We start from the raw sequence: 19,995 nt of genomic DNA, 5'->3' as shown, positions 1-19,995 counted from the left end.
GGAGTTTCAGCAGGGAAACAAAATCAGCAAATATAATTAATGGAGACTACAGCATGACACTACAGCCATGACTCTTCTTTCATCTCCAGGTGCTTCCTGAGAAAGGATTAGCTGAACAGGAAGATGAAGGAGAGAGAAGTGAATGCTGCTGCAAAAGAGCCAAAGCAGAGATGACCTTCTTCCTCGACATGTTCAAGGCTGGATGGTGCAAAGGGAAGCAGACAGGAGTGGAAGGGTTGATGCAAAGAAGCTTGAGAGCCCATTTACTAAACAAAACGCCCCAAACTGGTGATACTCTAATATTTTTGGTTCCTGGATAAGCCATTTCTGCCAGTATCTGTGTTCTTTCTCACGCATCCCTGAGGATTTCCTCCTCTTCCTTTCCCCTCCTGCTGAGAGGGCTGCATGGTTTCAGGGTGGAGGAATCAGCAGGGAAACTTTGATCCATTGAGGTCCCAATGGCAGAAGAGTCTAAAGAGAAGGAGCAATGGCAGAGTGAGCCTCTCCTGAGGTTAATGCCAAAGTTGGGGGAACAGCCTGGCCAGGACTTTGTACCCACCTGAAGATCTGCTCCACCTATTTACAAGTGCCAGGGATCAATGATGGATCTCTCTCCCCCACAAAAATGTTTGTGGGATTTTTTTTTCTTGTGTTTCAACAACAACAGAATAAGAAACAAAAGTGCTTTGTGCACAAAAATTTCCATCAGTTCTGTCCATCAGTTTAAAAATTCAAGAGAATCAATTTTGAACATATGAAACATGGGTAGGGAATAAAGCAATGTACTAATGGGGTTTTAAAATGTTTTAGCTAGCACAGAGCTGCTAAAGCTATAAAATTCTGATTCACTCAAGGCAAAGACAGATTCATGAGAAGCAATTAGGGCCTGATCCAACATACAATGATGTCATTTGCAGTCTTGCTGCTGACTTCAAGAATCTTTAAATTAACCAATGGCACCCACTTAACAATAAAAACAGAACTGAGTTTTGCTGACCAGTGACAAAAGCATCACTGAGAGAAAATATTTTGGGTCTTATTTTAAACTGTTAGGCACTGATTTCTTTTTCTTATTTTAAAGGAATGTATTTTATTTTCTGGCTTCCCCAGTGAAAGGGAAAAATCTTTGCATTTGCTTATAACATACAGATCAACACTGAAATAAATCCCAAGTAGATTAAGCTAAAATCATTCCCACAATATGAAATACAGTAACAAAAGCTGTGCTGCAGTCCCATCTAAATACTTTGGAAAGGATGCATTTTTCTTTTCTTAGGTAACTAAACAAGAAAAGAGACATCTGAGGTTCTCCCTTTACCTTTCCTCTCCATTCCCACTGATTATTTCAGATACCTATCTTTGAATGAAACAAATCATGCTCTGCAAGCCACCATTTCTCTGTGTTGACTTTAAACTCACTGCACAGAGACAATCCGCTAAGTTACACACAACAGAGCTTTTGGGGCAGTCATTTCCCAACCTCTTGTGCATAGACAGATCGTGATCCACAGGCATTTGACACTTCAAATCACCGTACTGTGTTCTTGTAAAAAAAACAGAACTTGGGAAGTCGAGCTCTTTCTGAGGTCAAATTGTAACTTATAGTAAACATCATTCATTTAATGGTACAAAACATGCTGAAGACCAATGAAAAGGAAACAATACAATTACCATTGTGATTACATTCCATGAGGGATTCTTGGTGCATAAATTTTACTTTACTGCCACTCACAGACATACGCTTTTCAATATTGTCTCAAAATATGTTCAGTTCTGAATTAAAAGAGGAGTTGGAATGCAAGTACAAAGCCCTGAGTTTTGTTGTTTTAAATACCATCTGCTTGACAGTGTATTACATTTAATCAACATTGCTAATTACAACAAACATCCAAACAAAACTAACATATTTTTGTTATAAGATACCAGAATGGAAAAAAAATTATTGTTCTGAGCTATTGCTAAACGAACAATGTCAAACTGTTTAAACTGTTTTTATCAACCATGGAAAAACTTTTATTTGGACACATAGGCCATGTTACTGGATAAAAAATATCTTTATTTTTTTATCTAGATCTGAGTGAAAAAGACTTGTTACTTCAGCTTGGTCTCCAAGGAAACCTACAGAATAGCAGACTTGTGGTGAAAATGGCCATTTAAGGACTAGACAAAGCCCAACACATGTTTTCCTGGGTTTTGGTCAATAGAGATTCCAGGCCTCCAGAGAGAGAACTGGGGTGCCCTGCTCTCCAGTGGCAGCAGAAAGCCACAGCCATGACCAGGTGACAACTCCACCCTTCATCAACCAGCACTCATAAGCATTTGCCAACTGTCTGAAGACCCAAGAGCAGTGACGGAAACCAGAAGGAAGAGGAAGTACCTTATGAAGAAGGAAGCTGCAGCCGAAGCGCCTGCCGAGACCCCGGCTGGAGCCACCGCGCTCTGTGCGGCCGCCGCGCCGCCCGCCGGCTCCGAGCTCTGCTGCCCTGAGCTCACCTGAGCACTGGCAACATCTCGGCCACCTTCTGGTGCTGCTTCTGCCTGGTAAAAACAAAAACACACCCACAGGTCAGTACACATGGCCATGACAGGGAAAAATTTCACACAGCACTTCCAAAGACAGTCTTTGCAAGGGTGAAGGCGAAGATCAGCGACAGGTGAGGGGTGATACAGGTGGACAGGTGTACCACAGTAGGTTCCGCCACAAAAAAAGTAAAAACCGTGACCACAGGGGAGGAGCAGAAAAAAACACACAGAACCTTTGTGAGGAGTAATGCACAGTTAAATAGTTTGACAGGCATGAAGAAATGGAAAACGATAAGCAGAACCCTTTTGTTTTACAGTGTTATTTGGGAGCTGGCAGGACTGTTTATCTGGTTCAGTTATGACTGTCAGGAATTATTTCTCAGTGGCACATCACCTACAAGACCTATCTGTTTAAGAGGAACTAACCAAACAGTCACACTTGTAATATGTTTCCACATGAATAACCCCAAGAAGTAAATAAAAGAAAATTGATTTTTTCAGAAACATATATACAGCCCTATTTTTCAGTGTTATTTTTCTTAGCAGCACAAGTGTACAACACTTTTCTCCTGCAAATCGTTCCAGTGGAAGAACAGGAGAGACTGGAGATACATCTTTTCCAGCATAAAGCATTTGCAGTGTCTGAGACACAGTTTGGAAGGAGGCAATCGTATTGAAATTTTGCCAAAATTTTAGACATCTGTATTGTGAATTTGTATCATGTCTATATCTTTATGTTTAGGCCACCAACTCTTTCAAGTACCGAGTTCAATTATGCCCCATCAGTCAAATACTCATTGACAGTGCTGGGAAGGCTCCTTTTTGGAAGAACCTGCTCTCTGTCTGGGAGTCCTGAAGATTTAATTAAAGATGTCACCACAATAAATATTTGTCAAAAGAGTTAATTGCTTCATGTATGATAATATATGATGTTTCTGTCATCTGAAATACTACTTTGACATTTCCAACTAATTAGCTAAAATAGATTCCAGGAAAGAAGACAGCCTTGTAATGAAGCACAAGCACAATTAGGTACTTCCTGGGATGCCACCAAATTTTAAATTTTGAGCTGCCATAGATCATGTTTTACAACTACAGATACGCAGACATGGCAATAGGGCACTCCCAGTTACATACACACCCTCAATTTTCTCATACACTGACAATACAAACAGAGATTTTCTCATGAGAACTGAGGCAACCTGGTTATTAGGAACCAAGGAAAAAAACTTTGCCAACCCAGTACTGCTCAACTGGTGCATGAAAGCCTGTCTGGAGTTTCATCTGGACTCATTCCTATAGGTTGAATGCTATATTCCCAGTTCCCAACAAAGACAACAACAAGAAAGTGCACCCAGCTCTTTTGAAGGTCTGCTCGTTCAAGATTAGTACTATTATCAGTATTATAGCGTGGCTGACTAATGCTTTACCATAGAGTGCTACACAAAAAAAAGTACTTTTATAGAGCACACCAAAGACATCTGAGGCTGAGACACAGAATAAAGTTCATGCAGATTACCTTAATCCTAGTGAAGCTACTCACGCTAGAAGCCAAACTGGAAACTTCGAACAACCCTCTGCAAAACCATTCACTTTGTAATACAGAAATCCCACTAGATCAGATTTCTCTGCCATGAAAGCAGAAAGACCAAGCAGTGCTAGAGATCAAGATCAACACAAAGAAACAGTGTGGCAGGAAAAAGTCCTTTTAAAAAAGGAGTTTGTCTGTCCATCCTACATGATCTACTGGCAATGACAGCACGGAACAGAGAAGCTTGGAAAAGGATCAGATCCATCCACGTGGTTAATTGCTTATAACTAAGTGATGGAGTAATGAACCTTGAGGGGGTCGATAAAGCAGGTTTTGGATCATTAATGCACTGAAGCAACAAATGTGTGGTCTTGACCTACACCAGTGACAGAAGGAATATGGCATGTGGAACAACATGCAGATGGATAAAATCCAGTGTGATATTTGAACTTCACAGTTACGTGAACTGACGCAAAGTGTTGACACAAGTGAAGCTTATATGGAGTCAGCAATTTACAAAGTAAAAAAATCTACACCACAACCTCTGGAGCCAGCACGTGGAGCCCACAGAGTGGCAAACCAGGGACTGCCATGCTCAGCAGCAGTGGCATGATGGCCAGCAAGAGGAGAACCCAACCTGCAGCCACTGGCAGGAAAACATCTGTGTCTGAGCACTTCCCCGTGTGCTGTCAGGAAAACAACCATGACCCTCTGCCACAGAAGCTGCTGTCTCCGATTAAAAATTACAGGCTCAAGTCGAATTCCCAAGACGTATTTTTTCACTCACTTTCAACAGGGGCTATACCTGACAAGATATCTTGTCACAAAGAAAATTGTGTTTAAGCAACATTTCGAAAAAAAGACCAGAGCAGCATCATGTTTCTAACCAATCACAATAATTTATGTATAATCTAAATGATGGCATGATCTGAAGCTAAATATGAAATCTGTAGAGTTAGCATAAAACTTCATTGAATTTTACAGCAAAGCTTAACAGACTTGTAAGAACTGACTAGAATGTTTTAACAAATCAATTCCTGTAAAAGCTATTCACACTTAGCAAAAAGATAAGCCATGTGCAACACACATTCCTTTCACACTGCTACTTTATTTCTATGAGAAGGTAAAAGGCTACATTTCTAAGAGACCAATGACCGTGGACATATCAGGCGTGTAACTTGAAATATCCAAATCAAACCTGATATTTCAGATGGCAGATGGTAATGTACTTTCCAAACCAACATATCTAAGTTGGATAAATTGCTCTTCCCACATTAAACACATTTGAAAACTCGAACTGTAATTTCTGTTTCTGTAAGTTTTATTCTCAGTTCTGTGTGAACATAAGAGGATGAGGGGAAGACAATGAGAAAGCACTGATTCTTGTAAAGGAACAAAAAGTGAAGATATACAAGATTAAATCATCAGAAGACTACTGCAAAGGACTACTGCAAAAGACTACTGCAAACCCGTATCAGCTTCACTGTCTTCAACTAGCCAATTAATATTAAACACAGAGGTAACATCAGTTTTGCTGCATGGTAAGAAGCTGAAAAACAACAGAACTTCTTCCAAGTTTAGGATTCATTTCAAGGACTGTTTGCACCATCCAAAATGATGGGATTTTCCATCACAGCCATTTGCTAGTCTCCCTGAGAAGCCACATTTCTCAGGTGATGAGGAAGGCTCAGGTATGAGGAAATTTGTCAGGTCCAGAGGAACCTGAGGGAAGAAAACTAAAGACAACTAATGGACCCTCCTGAGCCTGGATACTCCAGTCTGACACACCCCCCCCGCCCCCCCCCCCCAAAAAAAAAAAATTTGCCTTTTTTCTTTTTAGCTTTTTAACTAAATGCATCTCACTCATCTCAACAAATACTTTCCTGAGGACTGTGTATGGAAACCAGAATTCTTTAGAGGAATTTGAGCAACTTTTGACTTTTCCAAGCATTCAAGTCTGCACAGAGAGAAAGCTCCAGACTGCAGCTGAGAGGGAACTGTGCTCCTCCATTTAATGAATTTTCATAAATCATTAATGATCAAATGCAGAAAGCACAACCTTGTCACTATAAAGTGTTACTGACTGCACTGAATATTTAAAATGTTGTAGGGCTTCACATCCAGAGCGTAATGTTTGTTTCAATTTTGTAAGAGAATATTTGCTGGACAAATACCATTGGAAAAAACCAAAAACCCTCTGGAAAGATGCTAAACCTCAAAGGAAGGATTTCCAAAACTGCTCTATAGGACCCCTTTCCTCTACTGCCTCCAAAACTCCATGAAAACTGGCACCAGTAAGAGGAGAGCAAGGATGACATTTGAAAATGCCACACCAAGCATTTTACACATGCACGAATGAGCGATGTCTTGGAGCTTCATGTCAGTGCCTGTGTCATGGACAGGTGGGTTTTGGGATCAGGTCCCAGCACCCCATCCTAAGGACATGGGCGCAGGTTAGTCACACTGTATTCCCAGCTGGCAGAATCCACACACACAGCTAAAGTTGGCAGGGCCACAGCAAGCAGCTACAGCACGAGTTGCTCCCAGTAAAGAGACCAAAGGCTGGGGGAAAGGGCAGGATGAGATGGGGGTGGCCTGACAGGCTACAGAGGTGGAGGTGTGCTGAGCAGAACAGGAGCACCTCCTGTCCCATCCCTGATTCCCAGCACACAGGCTCACTGTTGTGACTAGATGGCAGGAAACATCTGCCCAGGCTTAGGCAAGTCAGACTAGTCCAAAATTACACTATAAACAAGTTGGCCCTAGATGAAATATCCAGATACACAGGACTCTGTCAGGCCATAACCATCCAAAGGACAATTACAATTCTAACAAGCTCTTTACACATTTGAAATGCAAAGCCAAAAACTAAGCCATAATGTTTCCAGTTTTCTGAGTATTTCCATTCTCTGGACACTGACCTTTGTCCAGAGAATGTCCAGGAATCCAAAAAAGCCAAATGAGGTCATGCCACTTGGTCTCTGAAATGCATGCAAAATATGTATCTGGCAACAGGCAAGAAAAACACAGGACTATAAAAACCTATAGAAAAGTAGATCAGTCCCAGGATAATACTGTCATGGCAAAAGAAAACCAGAAGGTTGGATAGAGCTGCAAAAGAGTATAGAGAACAGAATCACTAACGAGGGAATGAAGAAAATTACAAGAGCCTCTACAAATCTGACACACATCTGTTTATCAGAACCACAATTCAATATCATTTATTTTACTTTAAAAAATTAGTCCCATAAAGAACTTAACAGGGCAGTGCAGGTAAAGCACTAAGTGCTCTGTTACAGCCTGAGTCTGTACTAGTGATTTTTTTTTTCCCCTTTTTCTAACCTTTTTTATCCCTTTCTGACTAGCAGGCAGACAGAGAATTTTGAGGATTTGCTCTAACTCACTATTTTCCCCTTTCTGACTAGAACGTCACAGTCAATTAAATTGCAAAAACCGCTTGATGTAATGATTTTGCAAAATATTAAACCTAGTGTTTATATATGATAAAACAATAATTTTCCACCTAAATGATTCATGCAAAGACTCTTACGACCTACTAGCAGTGACTGGAACAAACGTGACGTAAATCTGGAGCTGGATAATGCTCACACTATAAACCCTTCTTTCCCATAAAAGTGGATAAGTCCTGCACGCAGATCCTGTGAGAAACGTCTCCTCCTGACTGACAAGCATTACATAAAGCTAACAGGGCAGCATATGCCAGGCTCAAGTGAAACGTGTTCTGGATAAACTTTTTACTGCCATTTGGCATTGTTTCTGCCAGGGCTCATTATAAAATAAGTAGGGCATTTTATAACTACAATACGCTACTGTAGTCATTTATAACCTGCAGCTGCGATGTGGTAACAGGAATGCCTGAACCTGTAGTTTCAGACTTTTATATGCATCTCATGTTCAGTGTAAATCAAATGCAGAGCGTAATATCCCTTCTCTCAAAAAAGGTTTTTCAGCTACAAGAGTTGCTAATGCCTGGCTTATGATCAATCTCTGAAGATGAGGCAGAAGGAGAAAAATTACAGAGAAGTAGAATTAAATAGAAATAGGAGGCCCATCTGCTGTCACAGACTGAACAGTAATATAGGCGATCCAAAGGCAACCTCAGAGTGCTTGCTTTTTGAAATAGTATCTGAATTACTAAAGCAGGTTTAAGGTTTGGATCTTTACCACGAAAAATCATTAGCAGGCTGTGCAGAAAGGACCTCATCCTTTTGAGCAGGGCTCACACCCAGCTACATCCAGCACTGGCGCCCTTGGCAGTACCAGAATGGAGAATCAGCAGCTTCTCCCTTCTGACCAAGGGCTTTTGATCTCAATCTGACCCAGATCTCTCCTAAACCATACTAACTGGTCCTTGAAAAACTTAGTAGGGTTCTGGGCAGGCCTCAATCTACAAAAAGAAACATCTTTCCTTTCTTCAGATTGAGAATGTGGGCAATTCCTGCAGGCAGGGCTCTGGTAGTGCAAAGATGTCCAGCAAACACTGAGAGACCAATTCCTTCACATTTCAGCTATTCAGGACTCCCATTCTAAAAGACACAGCAAGCAATGCTCTTTTTTTTCTTTCCTTCTTCACAGCCATCTGATCACCAGTCACGTGAACAACACCCTCCTGTCTGCACACGTAAACCCACCACCTGGAAAGCCAGGAGGTCATGAAATGGGCTACCAACAAGGACACAGATCCTGCTGCACATTAACACTATCAAATCAGGACTTTTCATGTGCAGTGGATTCAAAACAGCCAGGCTAGAGGAACTGCCTCTAGGCAGGCATCAGAAAGTGTTGCCCAGAACCCTCCCTGTTGACTTTTATTACAATAGCTACAGCCTCCAAAGCCAAAAAACCTAGCTGTGAACTTCCCTGGGTATTTATTCAAATGGACAAATATACAATAAAAATCCCTGCTTTTTGTCAAAGGCTGATAAGAGCAAGCAAAGGAATTCATTAACAGGTTCATAATATCACAAATTTCTGCCATTTTAGGACTGGGTTTCCTACAAGAAGACAAATGCTTTTTCATTAGGACTGACTTCCACGGGCCAGATATGTTTCTAACAGCCACTAAACACAGGAGGCATGCAGAGCTTTGAATTGGGAGAACCTGTGCCCCCTTCCTGACTCCACAACAGCACTTCCCAATGATTTGGGCAACTCAACAAAAATCTCACTGTATCTTGATTACTCTCTACTCACCAAAAGAAATTACCATGTTCCCAATTTCATTAAAATCACTGTATTGTTACAATGATTGACATACAGTGTCATCAAATAAAGCAAAGGTGGACGGAGATTGTCATACCTAATTTCTATCTCAATCACACTTGAACTGCTTATATATTAGATGCAGCTGCTTTTAAAAGAACATCCCTTGGGATCAATTTGCCTGACAGCTACCACATGGAAGGCACCCATTGACTAGTAGCTCACTTGAAGAGGTACAAGCCCTCATTATCTGAAGGGAAAACTGGCTTTTTATTACACCCATATTTAGAGACCAAGGTTCAGTTACAGGTGAGCTCATGAAGCAGCGTTAAGTTTACAAAGACAAGGACAGCTGTGATCATTGGGATCATTGTTGAAGGACAATGTGGTCACAAATTAGGGAGAGAGCTGTGCAGATGACACTCTTGTGGGTTTGCTCCCAGTGTTGGGGCCATGTAACCTAGACATGATTCACTATGACTAGAATGAAATCTGCAAGCCTGCAGATGTCCCAAAGCTCTTTCAAGTAACCAAATGCCAACAATAAGGAATTCCAGAAGAAATTCTCAAGTGTGACTGTGCAAAGAAGTGTTGGGTGAGATTTGACATAGATAAGACCACATAAAAGGTGAAAAACAACCTAAATGACACCTCAACAATACTGAACTCAAAACCTGCAGCTACAACTTGGAAGATCTAAGGGTCATTGATAGTTCCTCTAAATCAACATGTAGTAGCAGCCAAAAAAAAATAACAGAAAGCAAATTTTGGACAACACAAGGCAGGGCACAAAGAACAAGGAGAGCGTCCACCTATTGAGTCTAGTACTGCATCTCAAGACAGGGTAGTGGAGTAAGAGAAACGACAGAGACAAGCAAGTAAATAGTCAATAAGATAAAGCAGCTGCCCCAGGAGGAGAGGTGAAAGAGGCTCAGACTCTTACTTGGAGAAGGGAAGATTGAGGACAGCCTGACTGAAGTTTACAAAATCATGGAGGTACAGAATAAATGGAGTGAAAGTGAGTACTTCTTTGCACTGGGGTAGTGAACTCATGGAACCTGCTAACATACAGAAGGCTGTGGAGTTAGAGAGTGTTTCAGGGTCAGAGAGGTTTTGGATAAATTCCTGAACAGCAGGTCCTTAAACAGATCCTGAAGGGAACAGACAGGTGTATGTCCCTGTGAATTTTCCAACTGAGCATGCTGGGGGAGTATGAGCAGACTGCAGAAAGCAGCCAGGCTCCACAGCTCTCCCTAAATACCATTTCCAGCTTCACTGCTGGAGACAGCCCTGGGCTAGACAGGCTGCAGTTGAGACTCAGCAGGATATTACTAATGTTCTTATCACTCCCATTCAATCTTTTCAAGAGAACCTCAGCATAACTAGCAACAGGAGGCTGTGCCCATATCCCCCATCAGTACTTCAGAGTCATCAGCAGAGGCTGACAGGACTCAAGGGGATGTCCACACAGCTACTTTGCATGAGCAAACTAAACCTAGACCTTTCCCAAGTCAGGCATCACAAGGGCCACTCTCCCCTTCTTTATCCTTCCACTGCCACCTGACCCCTAAAAAGGCCTTGTACAACTTCATCACCTTGAACAACTTCATCACCTTCTTTTCTGAGAGGCACAACAGGGACAGTTCTGAATGGCAGATCCATTATCTGTGCCCAACACCAAAAACACAGCAACAGACTCATGCCTACAACAGCAGCTTTCAAATTCTTCCTCGTATAAGGTACCACAAAAGCAAAAACTCATCCAGATTTGAAACAGGAGCAGCCATGCAAATCCAGAGGAATTAACTCAGCTGTCACTTCTCCAGGCTAAACAGGCCCAGCTCTCTCAGCCTTTTCTCATGAGAGGGGTGCTCCAGTCCCCTCATCATCATCACAGCCCCTCCACAGAACCCTCTCCAGGAGCTCTGTGTCCTTCTTGAACAGAGGAGCCCAAAATTGGACACAGCACTCCAGATGTGGTCTCAGCTAGGGCTGAGAAGAGGTACAGGATCACCCGCTCGAGCTGCTGGCAGTGCTCTTCCTAAGGCAGCCCTGAATACCATTGGCCTTCTTGTTCACAGGGGCAGTGCTGGCTCCTGGTTAACTTCTTGTCCACCAGGACTCCCAAGAGCTACTTTCAAGGAGGTCAGTTCTGTACTGGTATGTGGGGTTAATCCTCCCCAGCTGCAGAACCCTGCACTTGCTCTGGATGAATTTCATTATGTTCCCCTCTATCCACATCTCCAGCCTGTCCAGGTCTTGTTGGATGGCAGCACAGCACTTTGTGGCACCAGCCGTTCCTCCTCAGCAAACTTCCCAAGGCTGCACTCTGTCCCTCCATCCAGAGCATTGATGAATACAGTGAACTAAACTTGAATCAGCACAGACTCCTGGGAAACACTGCTGGCTACAGGGCTCCAAGTAGACTCCGCATCACTGATCACAACCAAGGTCCAGCACAGCACCTCCCCTCATTTGGCTCATCTGTCATTTGGAGAAGGAAATTACCATCAACACATTCCAGGAACCTCCTAGATTGCTTACACCCTGCTGTGCTGTCCGTCCAACAGGTATCAGGGTGGTAGAAGTCCCTCATGAGGACCAGGACTTCTGAACATGAGGTTGTTCCTATCTGTCTTTGAGGGACCTCACCTCATCCCCAATCTTCCTGGTTGGGCAGCCCACTCTCTATAATGACACTGTGAAATTATCTCATCATAGTTTTAAAGTTCTATTTATAAGTCTGATAATCCCATCATTGATTACAGTGACTGTATTCAAATTATAAATCCATTAGCTGCTCAACAATGAAATAAAATCAATAACGCACGTAAATGGGGAAAAAGGAATTTAAATGCATACATTAATGTCACTTGAAGTAGTGCTATTTTATGCACCATCTCTAACAAAACTGTGTCACATCATTAGCAATAATGTGAAAAATCTTTTTCAATTAACAGAGCTGATTTGATGCTATGTTCACTAAAGTGGCAATCCATTCCATTAAACACACACACATGAAATGCTTGAAATATCTATGAACTCTATCCATACATCATAAATTCTCTCCTAAGTGCTGAAACACAAAAATAGATACATCATTTTCTACTGATGCTTTTTAAACCTCCTGTCAGAAGTTACCAGGCAGGGCACTTCAGTGACTCTAGTTGCAAGCAACAAAGAGCACCAATTTTTGCCCCATGCTCAGGCACTCATCCCACAAAACAACAGGAGATGCTTTCAGCAATGCTCATACTGTGCACAGCTCAACCATCTGAAGACCCACACCCTCCACATGCCATCATTCCAGTAAACAGCCTGCTGAGAAAATGTCAAATTCAAAGCACTTTAAAAAAAAACCAGATGATGTTCATATACTATTCTACACAAGCAGGACAACTGGGCAATCCTACCTGCATACAGCTGTGCAAGTCAATTCCTTTTATCTGCTATGCAGACACCACTGCAAGACTTTCCCCTCCACCAGCCTGCACACAACTAAGGTCTGAGCTCAGCCTGAATTTATTTGGTTTCTCTGCTGCATTAACTCCTGAAGCCAAAGGGTACTATTCATCTGCAGCCCACCCTTAACCCATGTAGTCCATGCAACAGCAGCCTCGTAAAAGCTGTTCTTTCTCAAATCTCAGATGACACCACTTCTGAGCTTCAGCCAAAAAGTATGAACCTTCCCTGTATAGTGACTTCTACTGCTGGGGTGGCATGGGTTGCATTGTTTATCAGTTCACCAAAGGATTTAGAGTGGAGAAAATTCAGAGTATAAATGGACCAGCAGGAAGCAAAAGAAGCTGAAGGGAGCAAAGTGAACAGAGAAGGCCAAAGAAACAAGCTGAAAGGCAAGAGCAGAAAATTTGAATATTTGGGGTACTTAGTGTAGCTTATGATACAATTGTCAGATGAGAGAATGGACTGTGGACCAAAGGTAAATCCAGTGGATTATCATTTCCACATAATCTCTAAAGTCTGCTTGTCCTAAATCTATCTCTGATGAGTTACAGGTGAAGTTTGGGCAAACATTCCTTATTATTGCCTGTTGGCTTCAATTGTCAACAGAGGCAAGCACGGACTTGTTTCCTCATGAGAGCTGTAATAGCAACTGTTTAGCCTGGAGGGGTGAAAGATCAAAAGAACTGGTTTCAGGTGGTAATTTGAGCCACAAGAGGGTCTGAGTCCTCAAATAATTACCCTGTCCCACACCTGTAAAACCAATACCATGGTGGAAGTGTCGAACGCAATAAAAGGAAATGCAATCCACACCCTCACCCAAGAAAATGTTCATTTCCATCTTGTAGCCAACAACCTTTCTGTTAACACTTAATAATTTTCCTATATCACTCTGATACCTGGAAATACATTAAAAAGTAACCCCGTTTTCACCTTCAGCACCCTCCACTGGGGACAATCTAGAATAAGAGAGCACAAAGGTTCCATCAACTACACAAAAGAGAGGGCTACACTTTCAGCTGCACGTTTAAGGCTGAATTTCCCACTCACTCTTTCTAAGCCAGTCTGCTCCCTGGCTGCTGGGGCAGGGTCTCACTGACAGTGGCAGAGTTGTCCTCCCACATCGCACCCCTCCCTCTGCATTTGCCAAGGCAGCAAAGCTCAAAACAAGGCATGACTGCCCAGCTGACATGCAGCAGTCACAGCAAAGGTCTTTTCCATGGCAACATAGGTTAGGTTAGTATAAGAAAGCATTTAGTAACTTGGACCAAAAGGTTTCCTTCTGCTGTTGAGACTTTTTATGGAGGGTGACCAACACTAACTTTGAAAATTAGTATTTTTTGCCATCCCCTTTCTTTTATGTACTTCCTCTACAAGAGCAGTGACATCAACACTACTAGAGCTGAAGGGAAAACAGAAAGGCCTCTGTGCAGTCCCTGCTTCACCATCTGTCTAACATTGACTTCTTGAGGATCAAGATGTTATATGTGGAGTCTGAGAAACGTCCCAAAGCTCAAAGACATCCATATGTCTCACGGACAAGATTTATGGTCAATGCATTGTATTTTAATTGTTTCATTAGAAAATATATTTCCCACATTGTATTAATAAAAGGTCACTGAGAAAGCTATCAAGAAGGGTTTTAAAAATTAATTTAAAAATCCATTTGGCATGACATTTATCAAAATAAAAAAGTAAATGCTGGAAAGTAAATCTTGTCATTGTTCTGTTTTCCACAGTCAGCTTTTTATTGCATCTTTTAAACAAAATATAAGTCACCCTTGCTATAAACAAACAAAGAGGCTTTAAGGAAAGTCAACAGAGGCTGAACTACTCTCAGACAAATCCATCTGGTTTAGATTAGGGCAAGCAGAAGACTTACTCAAACTACAGGAAAGCTTGAATTGTGACTAAAATAACTCATAGGTATTTCACATAAGACAAATAAACACAAGTTCTTTAACTTTAGAGTCTGTGCACCCATTTACCTGTGCTGTGCTGGGGGTGAACCCTCCCTCTCTGAACCTCACAGACCCAAGCAATAAACCCATACCTAAATTTAAATTTGTGAATACTCTCAGGGACATACATTGAGCATTTGATGATTTTACAATTTCACATACATAGGCTTTAAAAGTTTTACTTAAGGCACTTCAAAATTTTTAGTGCTCCAATTTTTTCAATTTCTTAATGGTGCATTTTTAACATATTTTTAAATCCACTTCCAAACTGGTTAAGTATTCAAGGAGCCATAATGCTTTGCCTTATAATCGGTGCCAATTGTATATATTCAAGTAAGAAACACAGTGTGACCAGGATTTCATTTAGTGTAAGATCAAAGAAAAAGCAATTTGCAAATAAGCTCTATTTCACTGAGATGTCTTTATAAAACATGGCATGGCTACTTTAGCACTTTTATGCAGTACATAACACTGCATAATAATAACACAGTCAATTTAAAATATACAGTAAGACCTCTTTTTTCCTACAATACACAATAAATGCAGATACTTCTAACAGGCGTACAAGTTATTTTCACTGGTTTTATTGTTCTACTTCTCAGCCAGATTCCAACACACCTGGGAAGCCCAAACTCCCCTCAGTCCTCTCCTTTTGCATTAAACTGGGTGGCAGTGCTAAACACTGATAATGGCTTTTGGTTTTTTTCATTTGAGTAGTAACCTTATATTCACTCGTCAGGTCTAGAACTAAAAACATCAATATAAAACTATTTATTATAGTTGCCAGGTGTCCAGCACAAATCAGCTGCCTTACCCAGAGTTACTCCAGCTCCCTCCTCTCCACTGTGTTCACTGACTGTTCAGACAACTTATCACTGCTACTGGTGATTATGTTTGGTAATTTTTCACAACAGGCCACTTGGGTAAAGCAGCTGATTACATCTTCACCTTTTGCACTTTGATTGCAATCCTAGTCTTCCCCTCCCTGAACCTTCCTCCAGATCCTTAATTACTGTTCCTCTCCACAGCTCCCAATGCCCATGGTTATTATTTTGGTTTGAGCAGCACCCATACTCTGCTTCAAACACACGTTCCTGTTCAAAAAATTTATAATCTATATAATGGATTTTTCACACTTGAACTCCAAACACATATTAAAAATTTACGATGCCCTGCACTTCTGACCCCCAACACTCAGCCCAGAAGTGTTTTCACAACCATAAGTGACATTACAAGGTAATACATGCGAGTTTGGGGAGGGAAATGAGAGGACCAGAAACCAAATCTTTTTTTTTTTCCTCTCCACAGACAATTCCACTACACTAATCATGAACAAAAAATATGGCTCCTGGAGAAATGTGTGCGGCTGCAAGGTCTCCTGAGGTCTGGCAGATGTACACTGGGGTATATTTTCACATCCAGAACACACTGGGGACACAGCAGCCTGCATCCAAAAAAGGATTTGCTCCTCATGACCTACCTGGGCTCTACCAGCACCAGCACAGGCACCACTGGTGGGCAAGGCAGGCCAAGATAGACATCCAAGATGAGAAGGACAGAGAATCTCTTGGAAGTGCCTGTTGGTCTTCCACAGCCACAAAGGAAGCCACAGTAACTATGTTATAATCAATACCTGGGGTTTTGGCCATTAAAAATACCTGAGATGAACCCCAGCCTTTACCTTTGCCTTCCCAAATTTGTAAAGTTAATCCTGCCCACTTCATAGGCAGCAGTGAGTGAAATCACTGGGAGGACAGACATTGGGTAGGAGCCTCCCACCAGGGAGTTCAGCACCTGTTTCAACTACCCTTTGGTAAGGAAAAAAGGCCTAAGTACAGATTCCCAGTGAAACAGGAGTATTGACAGGGTGGTCAAAATAACCAGTGTCTCAACCAAGAGTGGAAACTCCCTGGGAAAAGAGCCATCTTTTTCTTCTGCATTTATGCAGTATGTTGCCTAAATGGGGCTGAAGTCTTAAAAATCCAGTCACATATAATAAATACTACATTCAGTGCTGTTTTTCCTACTGCAGTGGTTCTTGCTCCAGAATTCCTCTAGCCAGACCAGCTTTGCTCCACAAGACAGGAAGTATTACTAAAGACAGACATTACTGTAAGTATGTATATGCAACATTCTCTTCTGGGTTAATCTGAAACCTAAACCCTATCTCTAACTTCAGAAAAAAAAAAGACAAAATTATCTCTCTAATGAGGAAAAAAAAAAAAAAAAAGGAAGAAAAAAAGGTAAATAAATCAAATAAACCTTTCCAATAGGGAAGCAAGTTCGGATGTGAGAATCAATAGAACTCAGAAAATCCCAGTCTTTGAAAAATTGTAAAATTATGTAAAATAAGCATTGGACAAGAATGTCCATGTGGATACTGTCCTAGACAAGGGCTAGACTAGCTGTTTCCTGAAATCTCTCCAATCCTATTTCCTTCAACACCTGTGATTCCTCAGGGGAAGAGCGTAGGGGAAGCCCCCACCCAAACAACTTCATCAGACACAAGACTCTTAACAATACAAAAAGCAGTGGAAGAATTCCGACAGACACAAGAAGCACCATCTGGAAAGAGATGCACTCACAGTCTTCAGTAACTACATTTGGGTTTCAAAAAATAAAATAAATAAAGAGAGAGGAGAGATAAAACAACCTTAAGACTAGCTTCTCTCCAAAAACTGCTTATAAATCTCAACGATCCTTGCAGATGACTGGATCACATCCAAGCTGCCTCCAACACTCACAGTGTTTGTCCTCCCGTTAAAGGTCACTGCTTTCCAGGCTACTGAGTTTCTTTGCACATTTCTAAATCACACTTAAGCTCTGCTGCATTATACACATTTTTCCTTCACAGGGGTTAAATGAGGCAACAGTTTTATCTTAGAATAGCAGAGTGGTTAGGGAAGACCACATCTATCAGTCAGCATGGTTAAGCAGGAAGAAATCTGTAGCTGGCTGTTACTGAATTATTCAGGACAAGAATAAGGGCAGACAAAGAATGAGCAGACAAATGGAAATACTTCTGCTTTCAGAGTGCAGGCTTCTTAGCCCAGCAGCTTTCCCATTTTTCCTTCTCTATTTCTGTGATATACAAAAAACTTAAAAGGCAATTTAAAGGTAACATCATACACCATACATGGCCAAATTGATCCCTAATGCATGAAGCAACATTTTAGAGAAAAGCTCTCATAGCAGAAGTTCCTTATAAACTATGAGGAGCTGAATGGGCTATTTTCCCTTTTCTCAGTGAATGACCCGATGTCAGTGGAGACTCACTGGATTGAAATGGGAACCTCTCAGAGGTGGAATGTATGGGAATTCACAAATTTCCTTAAGAGAGAAAAGTATGGGAGGGAGGAATCAAGTCTCCAAGCCTTTTCTGGAAGGAAACACAAGTCAGCCTGAAAAAGTAATGTTACACAGCAACACTCAAATATTTATCTCTGATGATCTTGGAGCTCAACCAGCTGAAGATACCAAGCAATATTAGGTAGTGTTTACATACAACAGTACATAAGGCATTATGTTAAATTTAAAGCTGCTTGGCACCAAAATACCTGATCTCACAAGATCTGCTATGTCACCTTTAAGTGAAAACCATGACTTCAAATTGTCCACATTTCATTATTACATACACTCCCCCCTTCACTACCTGAAAATTGGTCAGGAATAAATCTTAGTCAAAACCAACCACATATTGCATCCTTCTTCTTAGCATAGTTCCATAGATAGCCACCTAATGAACTTGCTTTTAAAGGTAACATGCACCTCCATAAAGCTTTTCCATTTCCCACAAGAGTTTGTAAAATGCATGCAGAATACAGGAAAACAACATCAAAGCTTAAAATCCAAGTGCAGTAACATTTACAGGCACGTGGCTCTGAAGCAACCTCCTGAGCCCCTTCCTCAGCGGCAAACTGCTCAGCAAAACATCTAAGCAGCAGATTAATCCTGTGCATCACAGTCCACCAACAGCAACTGCTGAACTGCACACAGCGTTAGAAGCTCAGCACTAGACTTGAGGGTCAAGTTCATCTTTGATAAAATGCCATGAAGCCCCCAGAGTTTCACATGTGACAAACGTGGCCTTTTGTGTTTTTCTAAAGGGGTTACCAGGTATGTGACAGACTAACAACATCACCTGTATACATGAAGCTAAAATAGGTGCAAAAACATCTGAGGAAAGGATCTCATCATGTGAGATAAGAAAGCAAATTCCTGGTGACATCTGAAAGAACGTCTTTCAAAGCTCTTTAACTCTTCAGCTCTTGAAGCATGGCTAAGAATACCATTAGCTGATCCCCACAAAGATAAATATGTATAGATCTCAAATTTTATCTGTATCTCTCTGTCCACACACACACACAAACAAAACTCAAGCAGCTGAAAGATCACTACTTACAAGACAAGCCTGAGGCAGGAAGCTGTTCACCCTGGAGATACTCCACATGCCCTCGAGGTACTGCTGAGCCTGGATGGTGACAGAGCTCAGGGCACCGCTGAGACCACTGGGGGCCACCGTCACTTGGACGCTGGAGTTGGGAAAACTGCCCACGCCTTGAGACCATCCGAGTCCTTTCTTCCTCTCTGCCGCAGAGAAGGGATTATTGGGTGACTTTCCAGGCTGCCTGCCCATCTGCCCAGCAATGACTGGCAGGTCTCTCTGGGAAGAGACAGTGACCATCCTGGGTACCATGCTGGTCACTGCCCCGGCGCCGGGCGGGAGGTCGGGCATCTCTGGGTAGCTGGTTTGGCTGAGGGTGTGCATCATCTGAATGGCTTCCTGCTTCAGCTGATTCAAGTGAGTGGCACAAGTTTCGCATCTGCTCTCTCCTTCATTCCTGTTTTTCTGTAAATAGTCAGGCACTTGAAGCTTGTCAAAAATTAAAGCTGATAATCGTGGGTCCTAAAAAAGCAAAAAAAAAGGGGGGGGAAAATACACCATACTCAGTCAAAATCGAAGCAGTGCAGAAAGATAAAAAGGAGAGGTAAAAGCAAAGTTCTCTGATTTGCTCTCCCCTCACAGAAGTACTTTAAATCTGTTCTAGTAACTCTCAGCATTTTTCCCACTGAATACCCTAACAGGCTCGCAGTGGATTAATAAACCATAAGTGAATTCATTTGTATTAGACCCAGCATGAAAATTATCATCAGAATTAAACAGTGGAGTTGCAGTGTTTCTTGATAACTGCTCATTCTTCTAATTAACTCTCCTTTGGAGACATCTAAGGCACCCATGTTACTCATGCTCAGGAACAACGTTAGTTGAGATGCTGAACCTACAAATACTGTAAC

The 19,995-nt window shown here is 41.7% G+C and overlaps 1 protein-coding gene across 1 annotated transcript in view; it reads right to left on the bottom strand.

The window, feature by feature from the left end:
• Window positions 1-19,995, bottom strand: part of KIF26A (kinesin family member 26A) — a 95,294-nt gene that overhangs the window by 45,023 nt on the left and 30,276 nt on the right. Inside the window, exons 3-4 of the mRNA XM_066188918.1 lie at window positions 19,103-19,606; window positions 2,378-2,538 (exon numbers count right to left, since the gene is read on the bottom strand). Coding sequence (XP_066045015.1) covers window positions 2,378-2,538; window positions 19,103-19,606 — 665 coding nt within the window. The remainder of the gene's footprint in view (window positions 1-2,377; window positions 2,539-19,102; window positions 19,607-19,995) is intronic.

This window comes from Chamaea fasciata, unplaced genomic scaffold (assembly GCF_029207755.1).
Source record: "Chamaea fasciata isolate MVZ Bird 193981 ecotype frontalis unplaced genomic scaffold, bChaFas1.0.hap1 SCAF_7, whole genome shotgun sequence".
Taxonomy (NCBI): Eukaryota; Metazoa; Chordata; class Aves; order Passeriformes; family Sylviidae; genus Chamaea; species Chamaea fasciata.
This window is presented reverse-complemented; position numbering and strand designations above follow the sequence as displayed.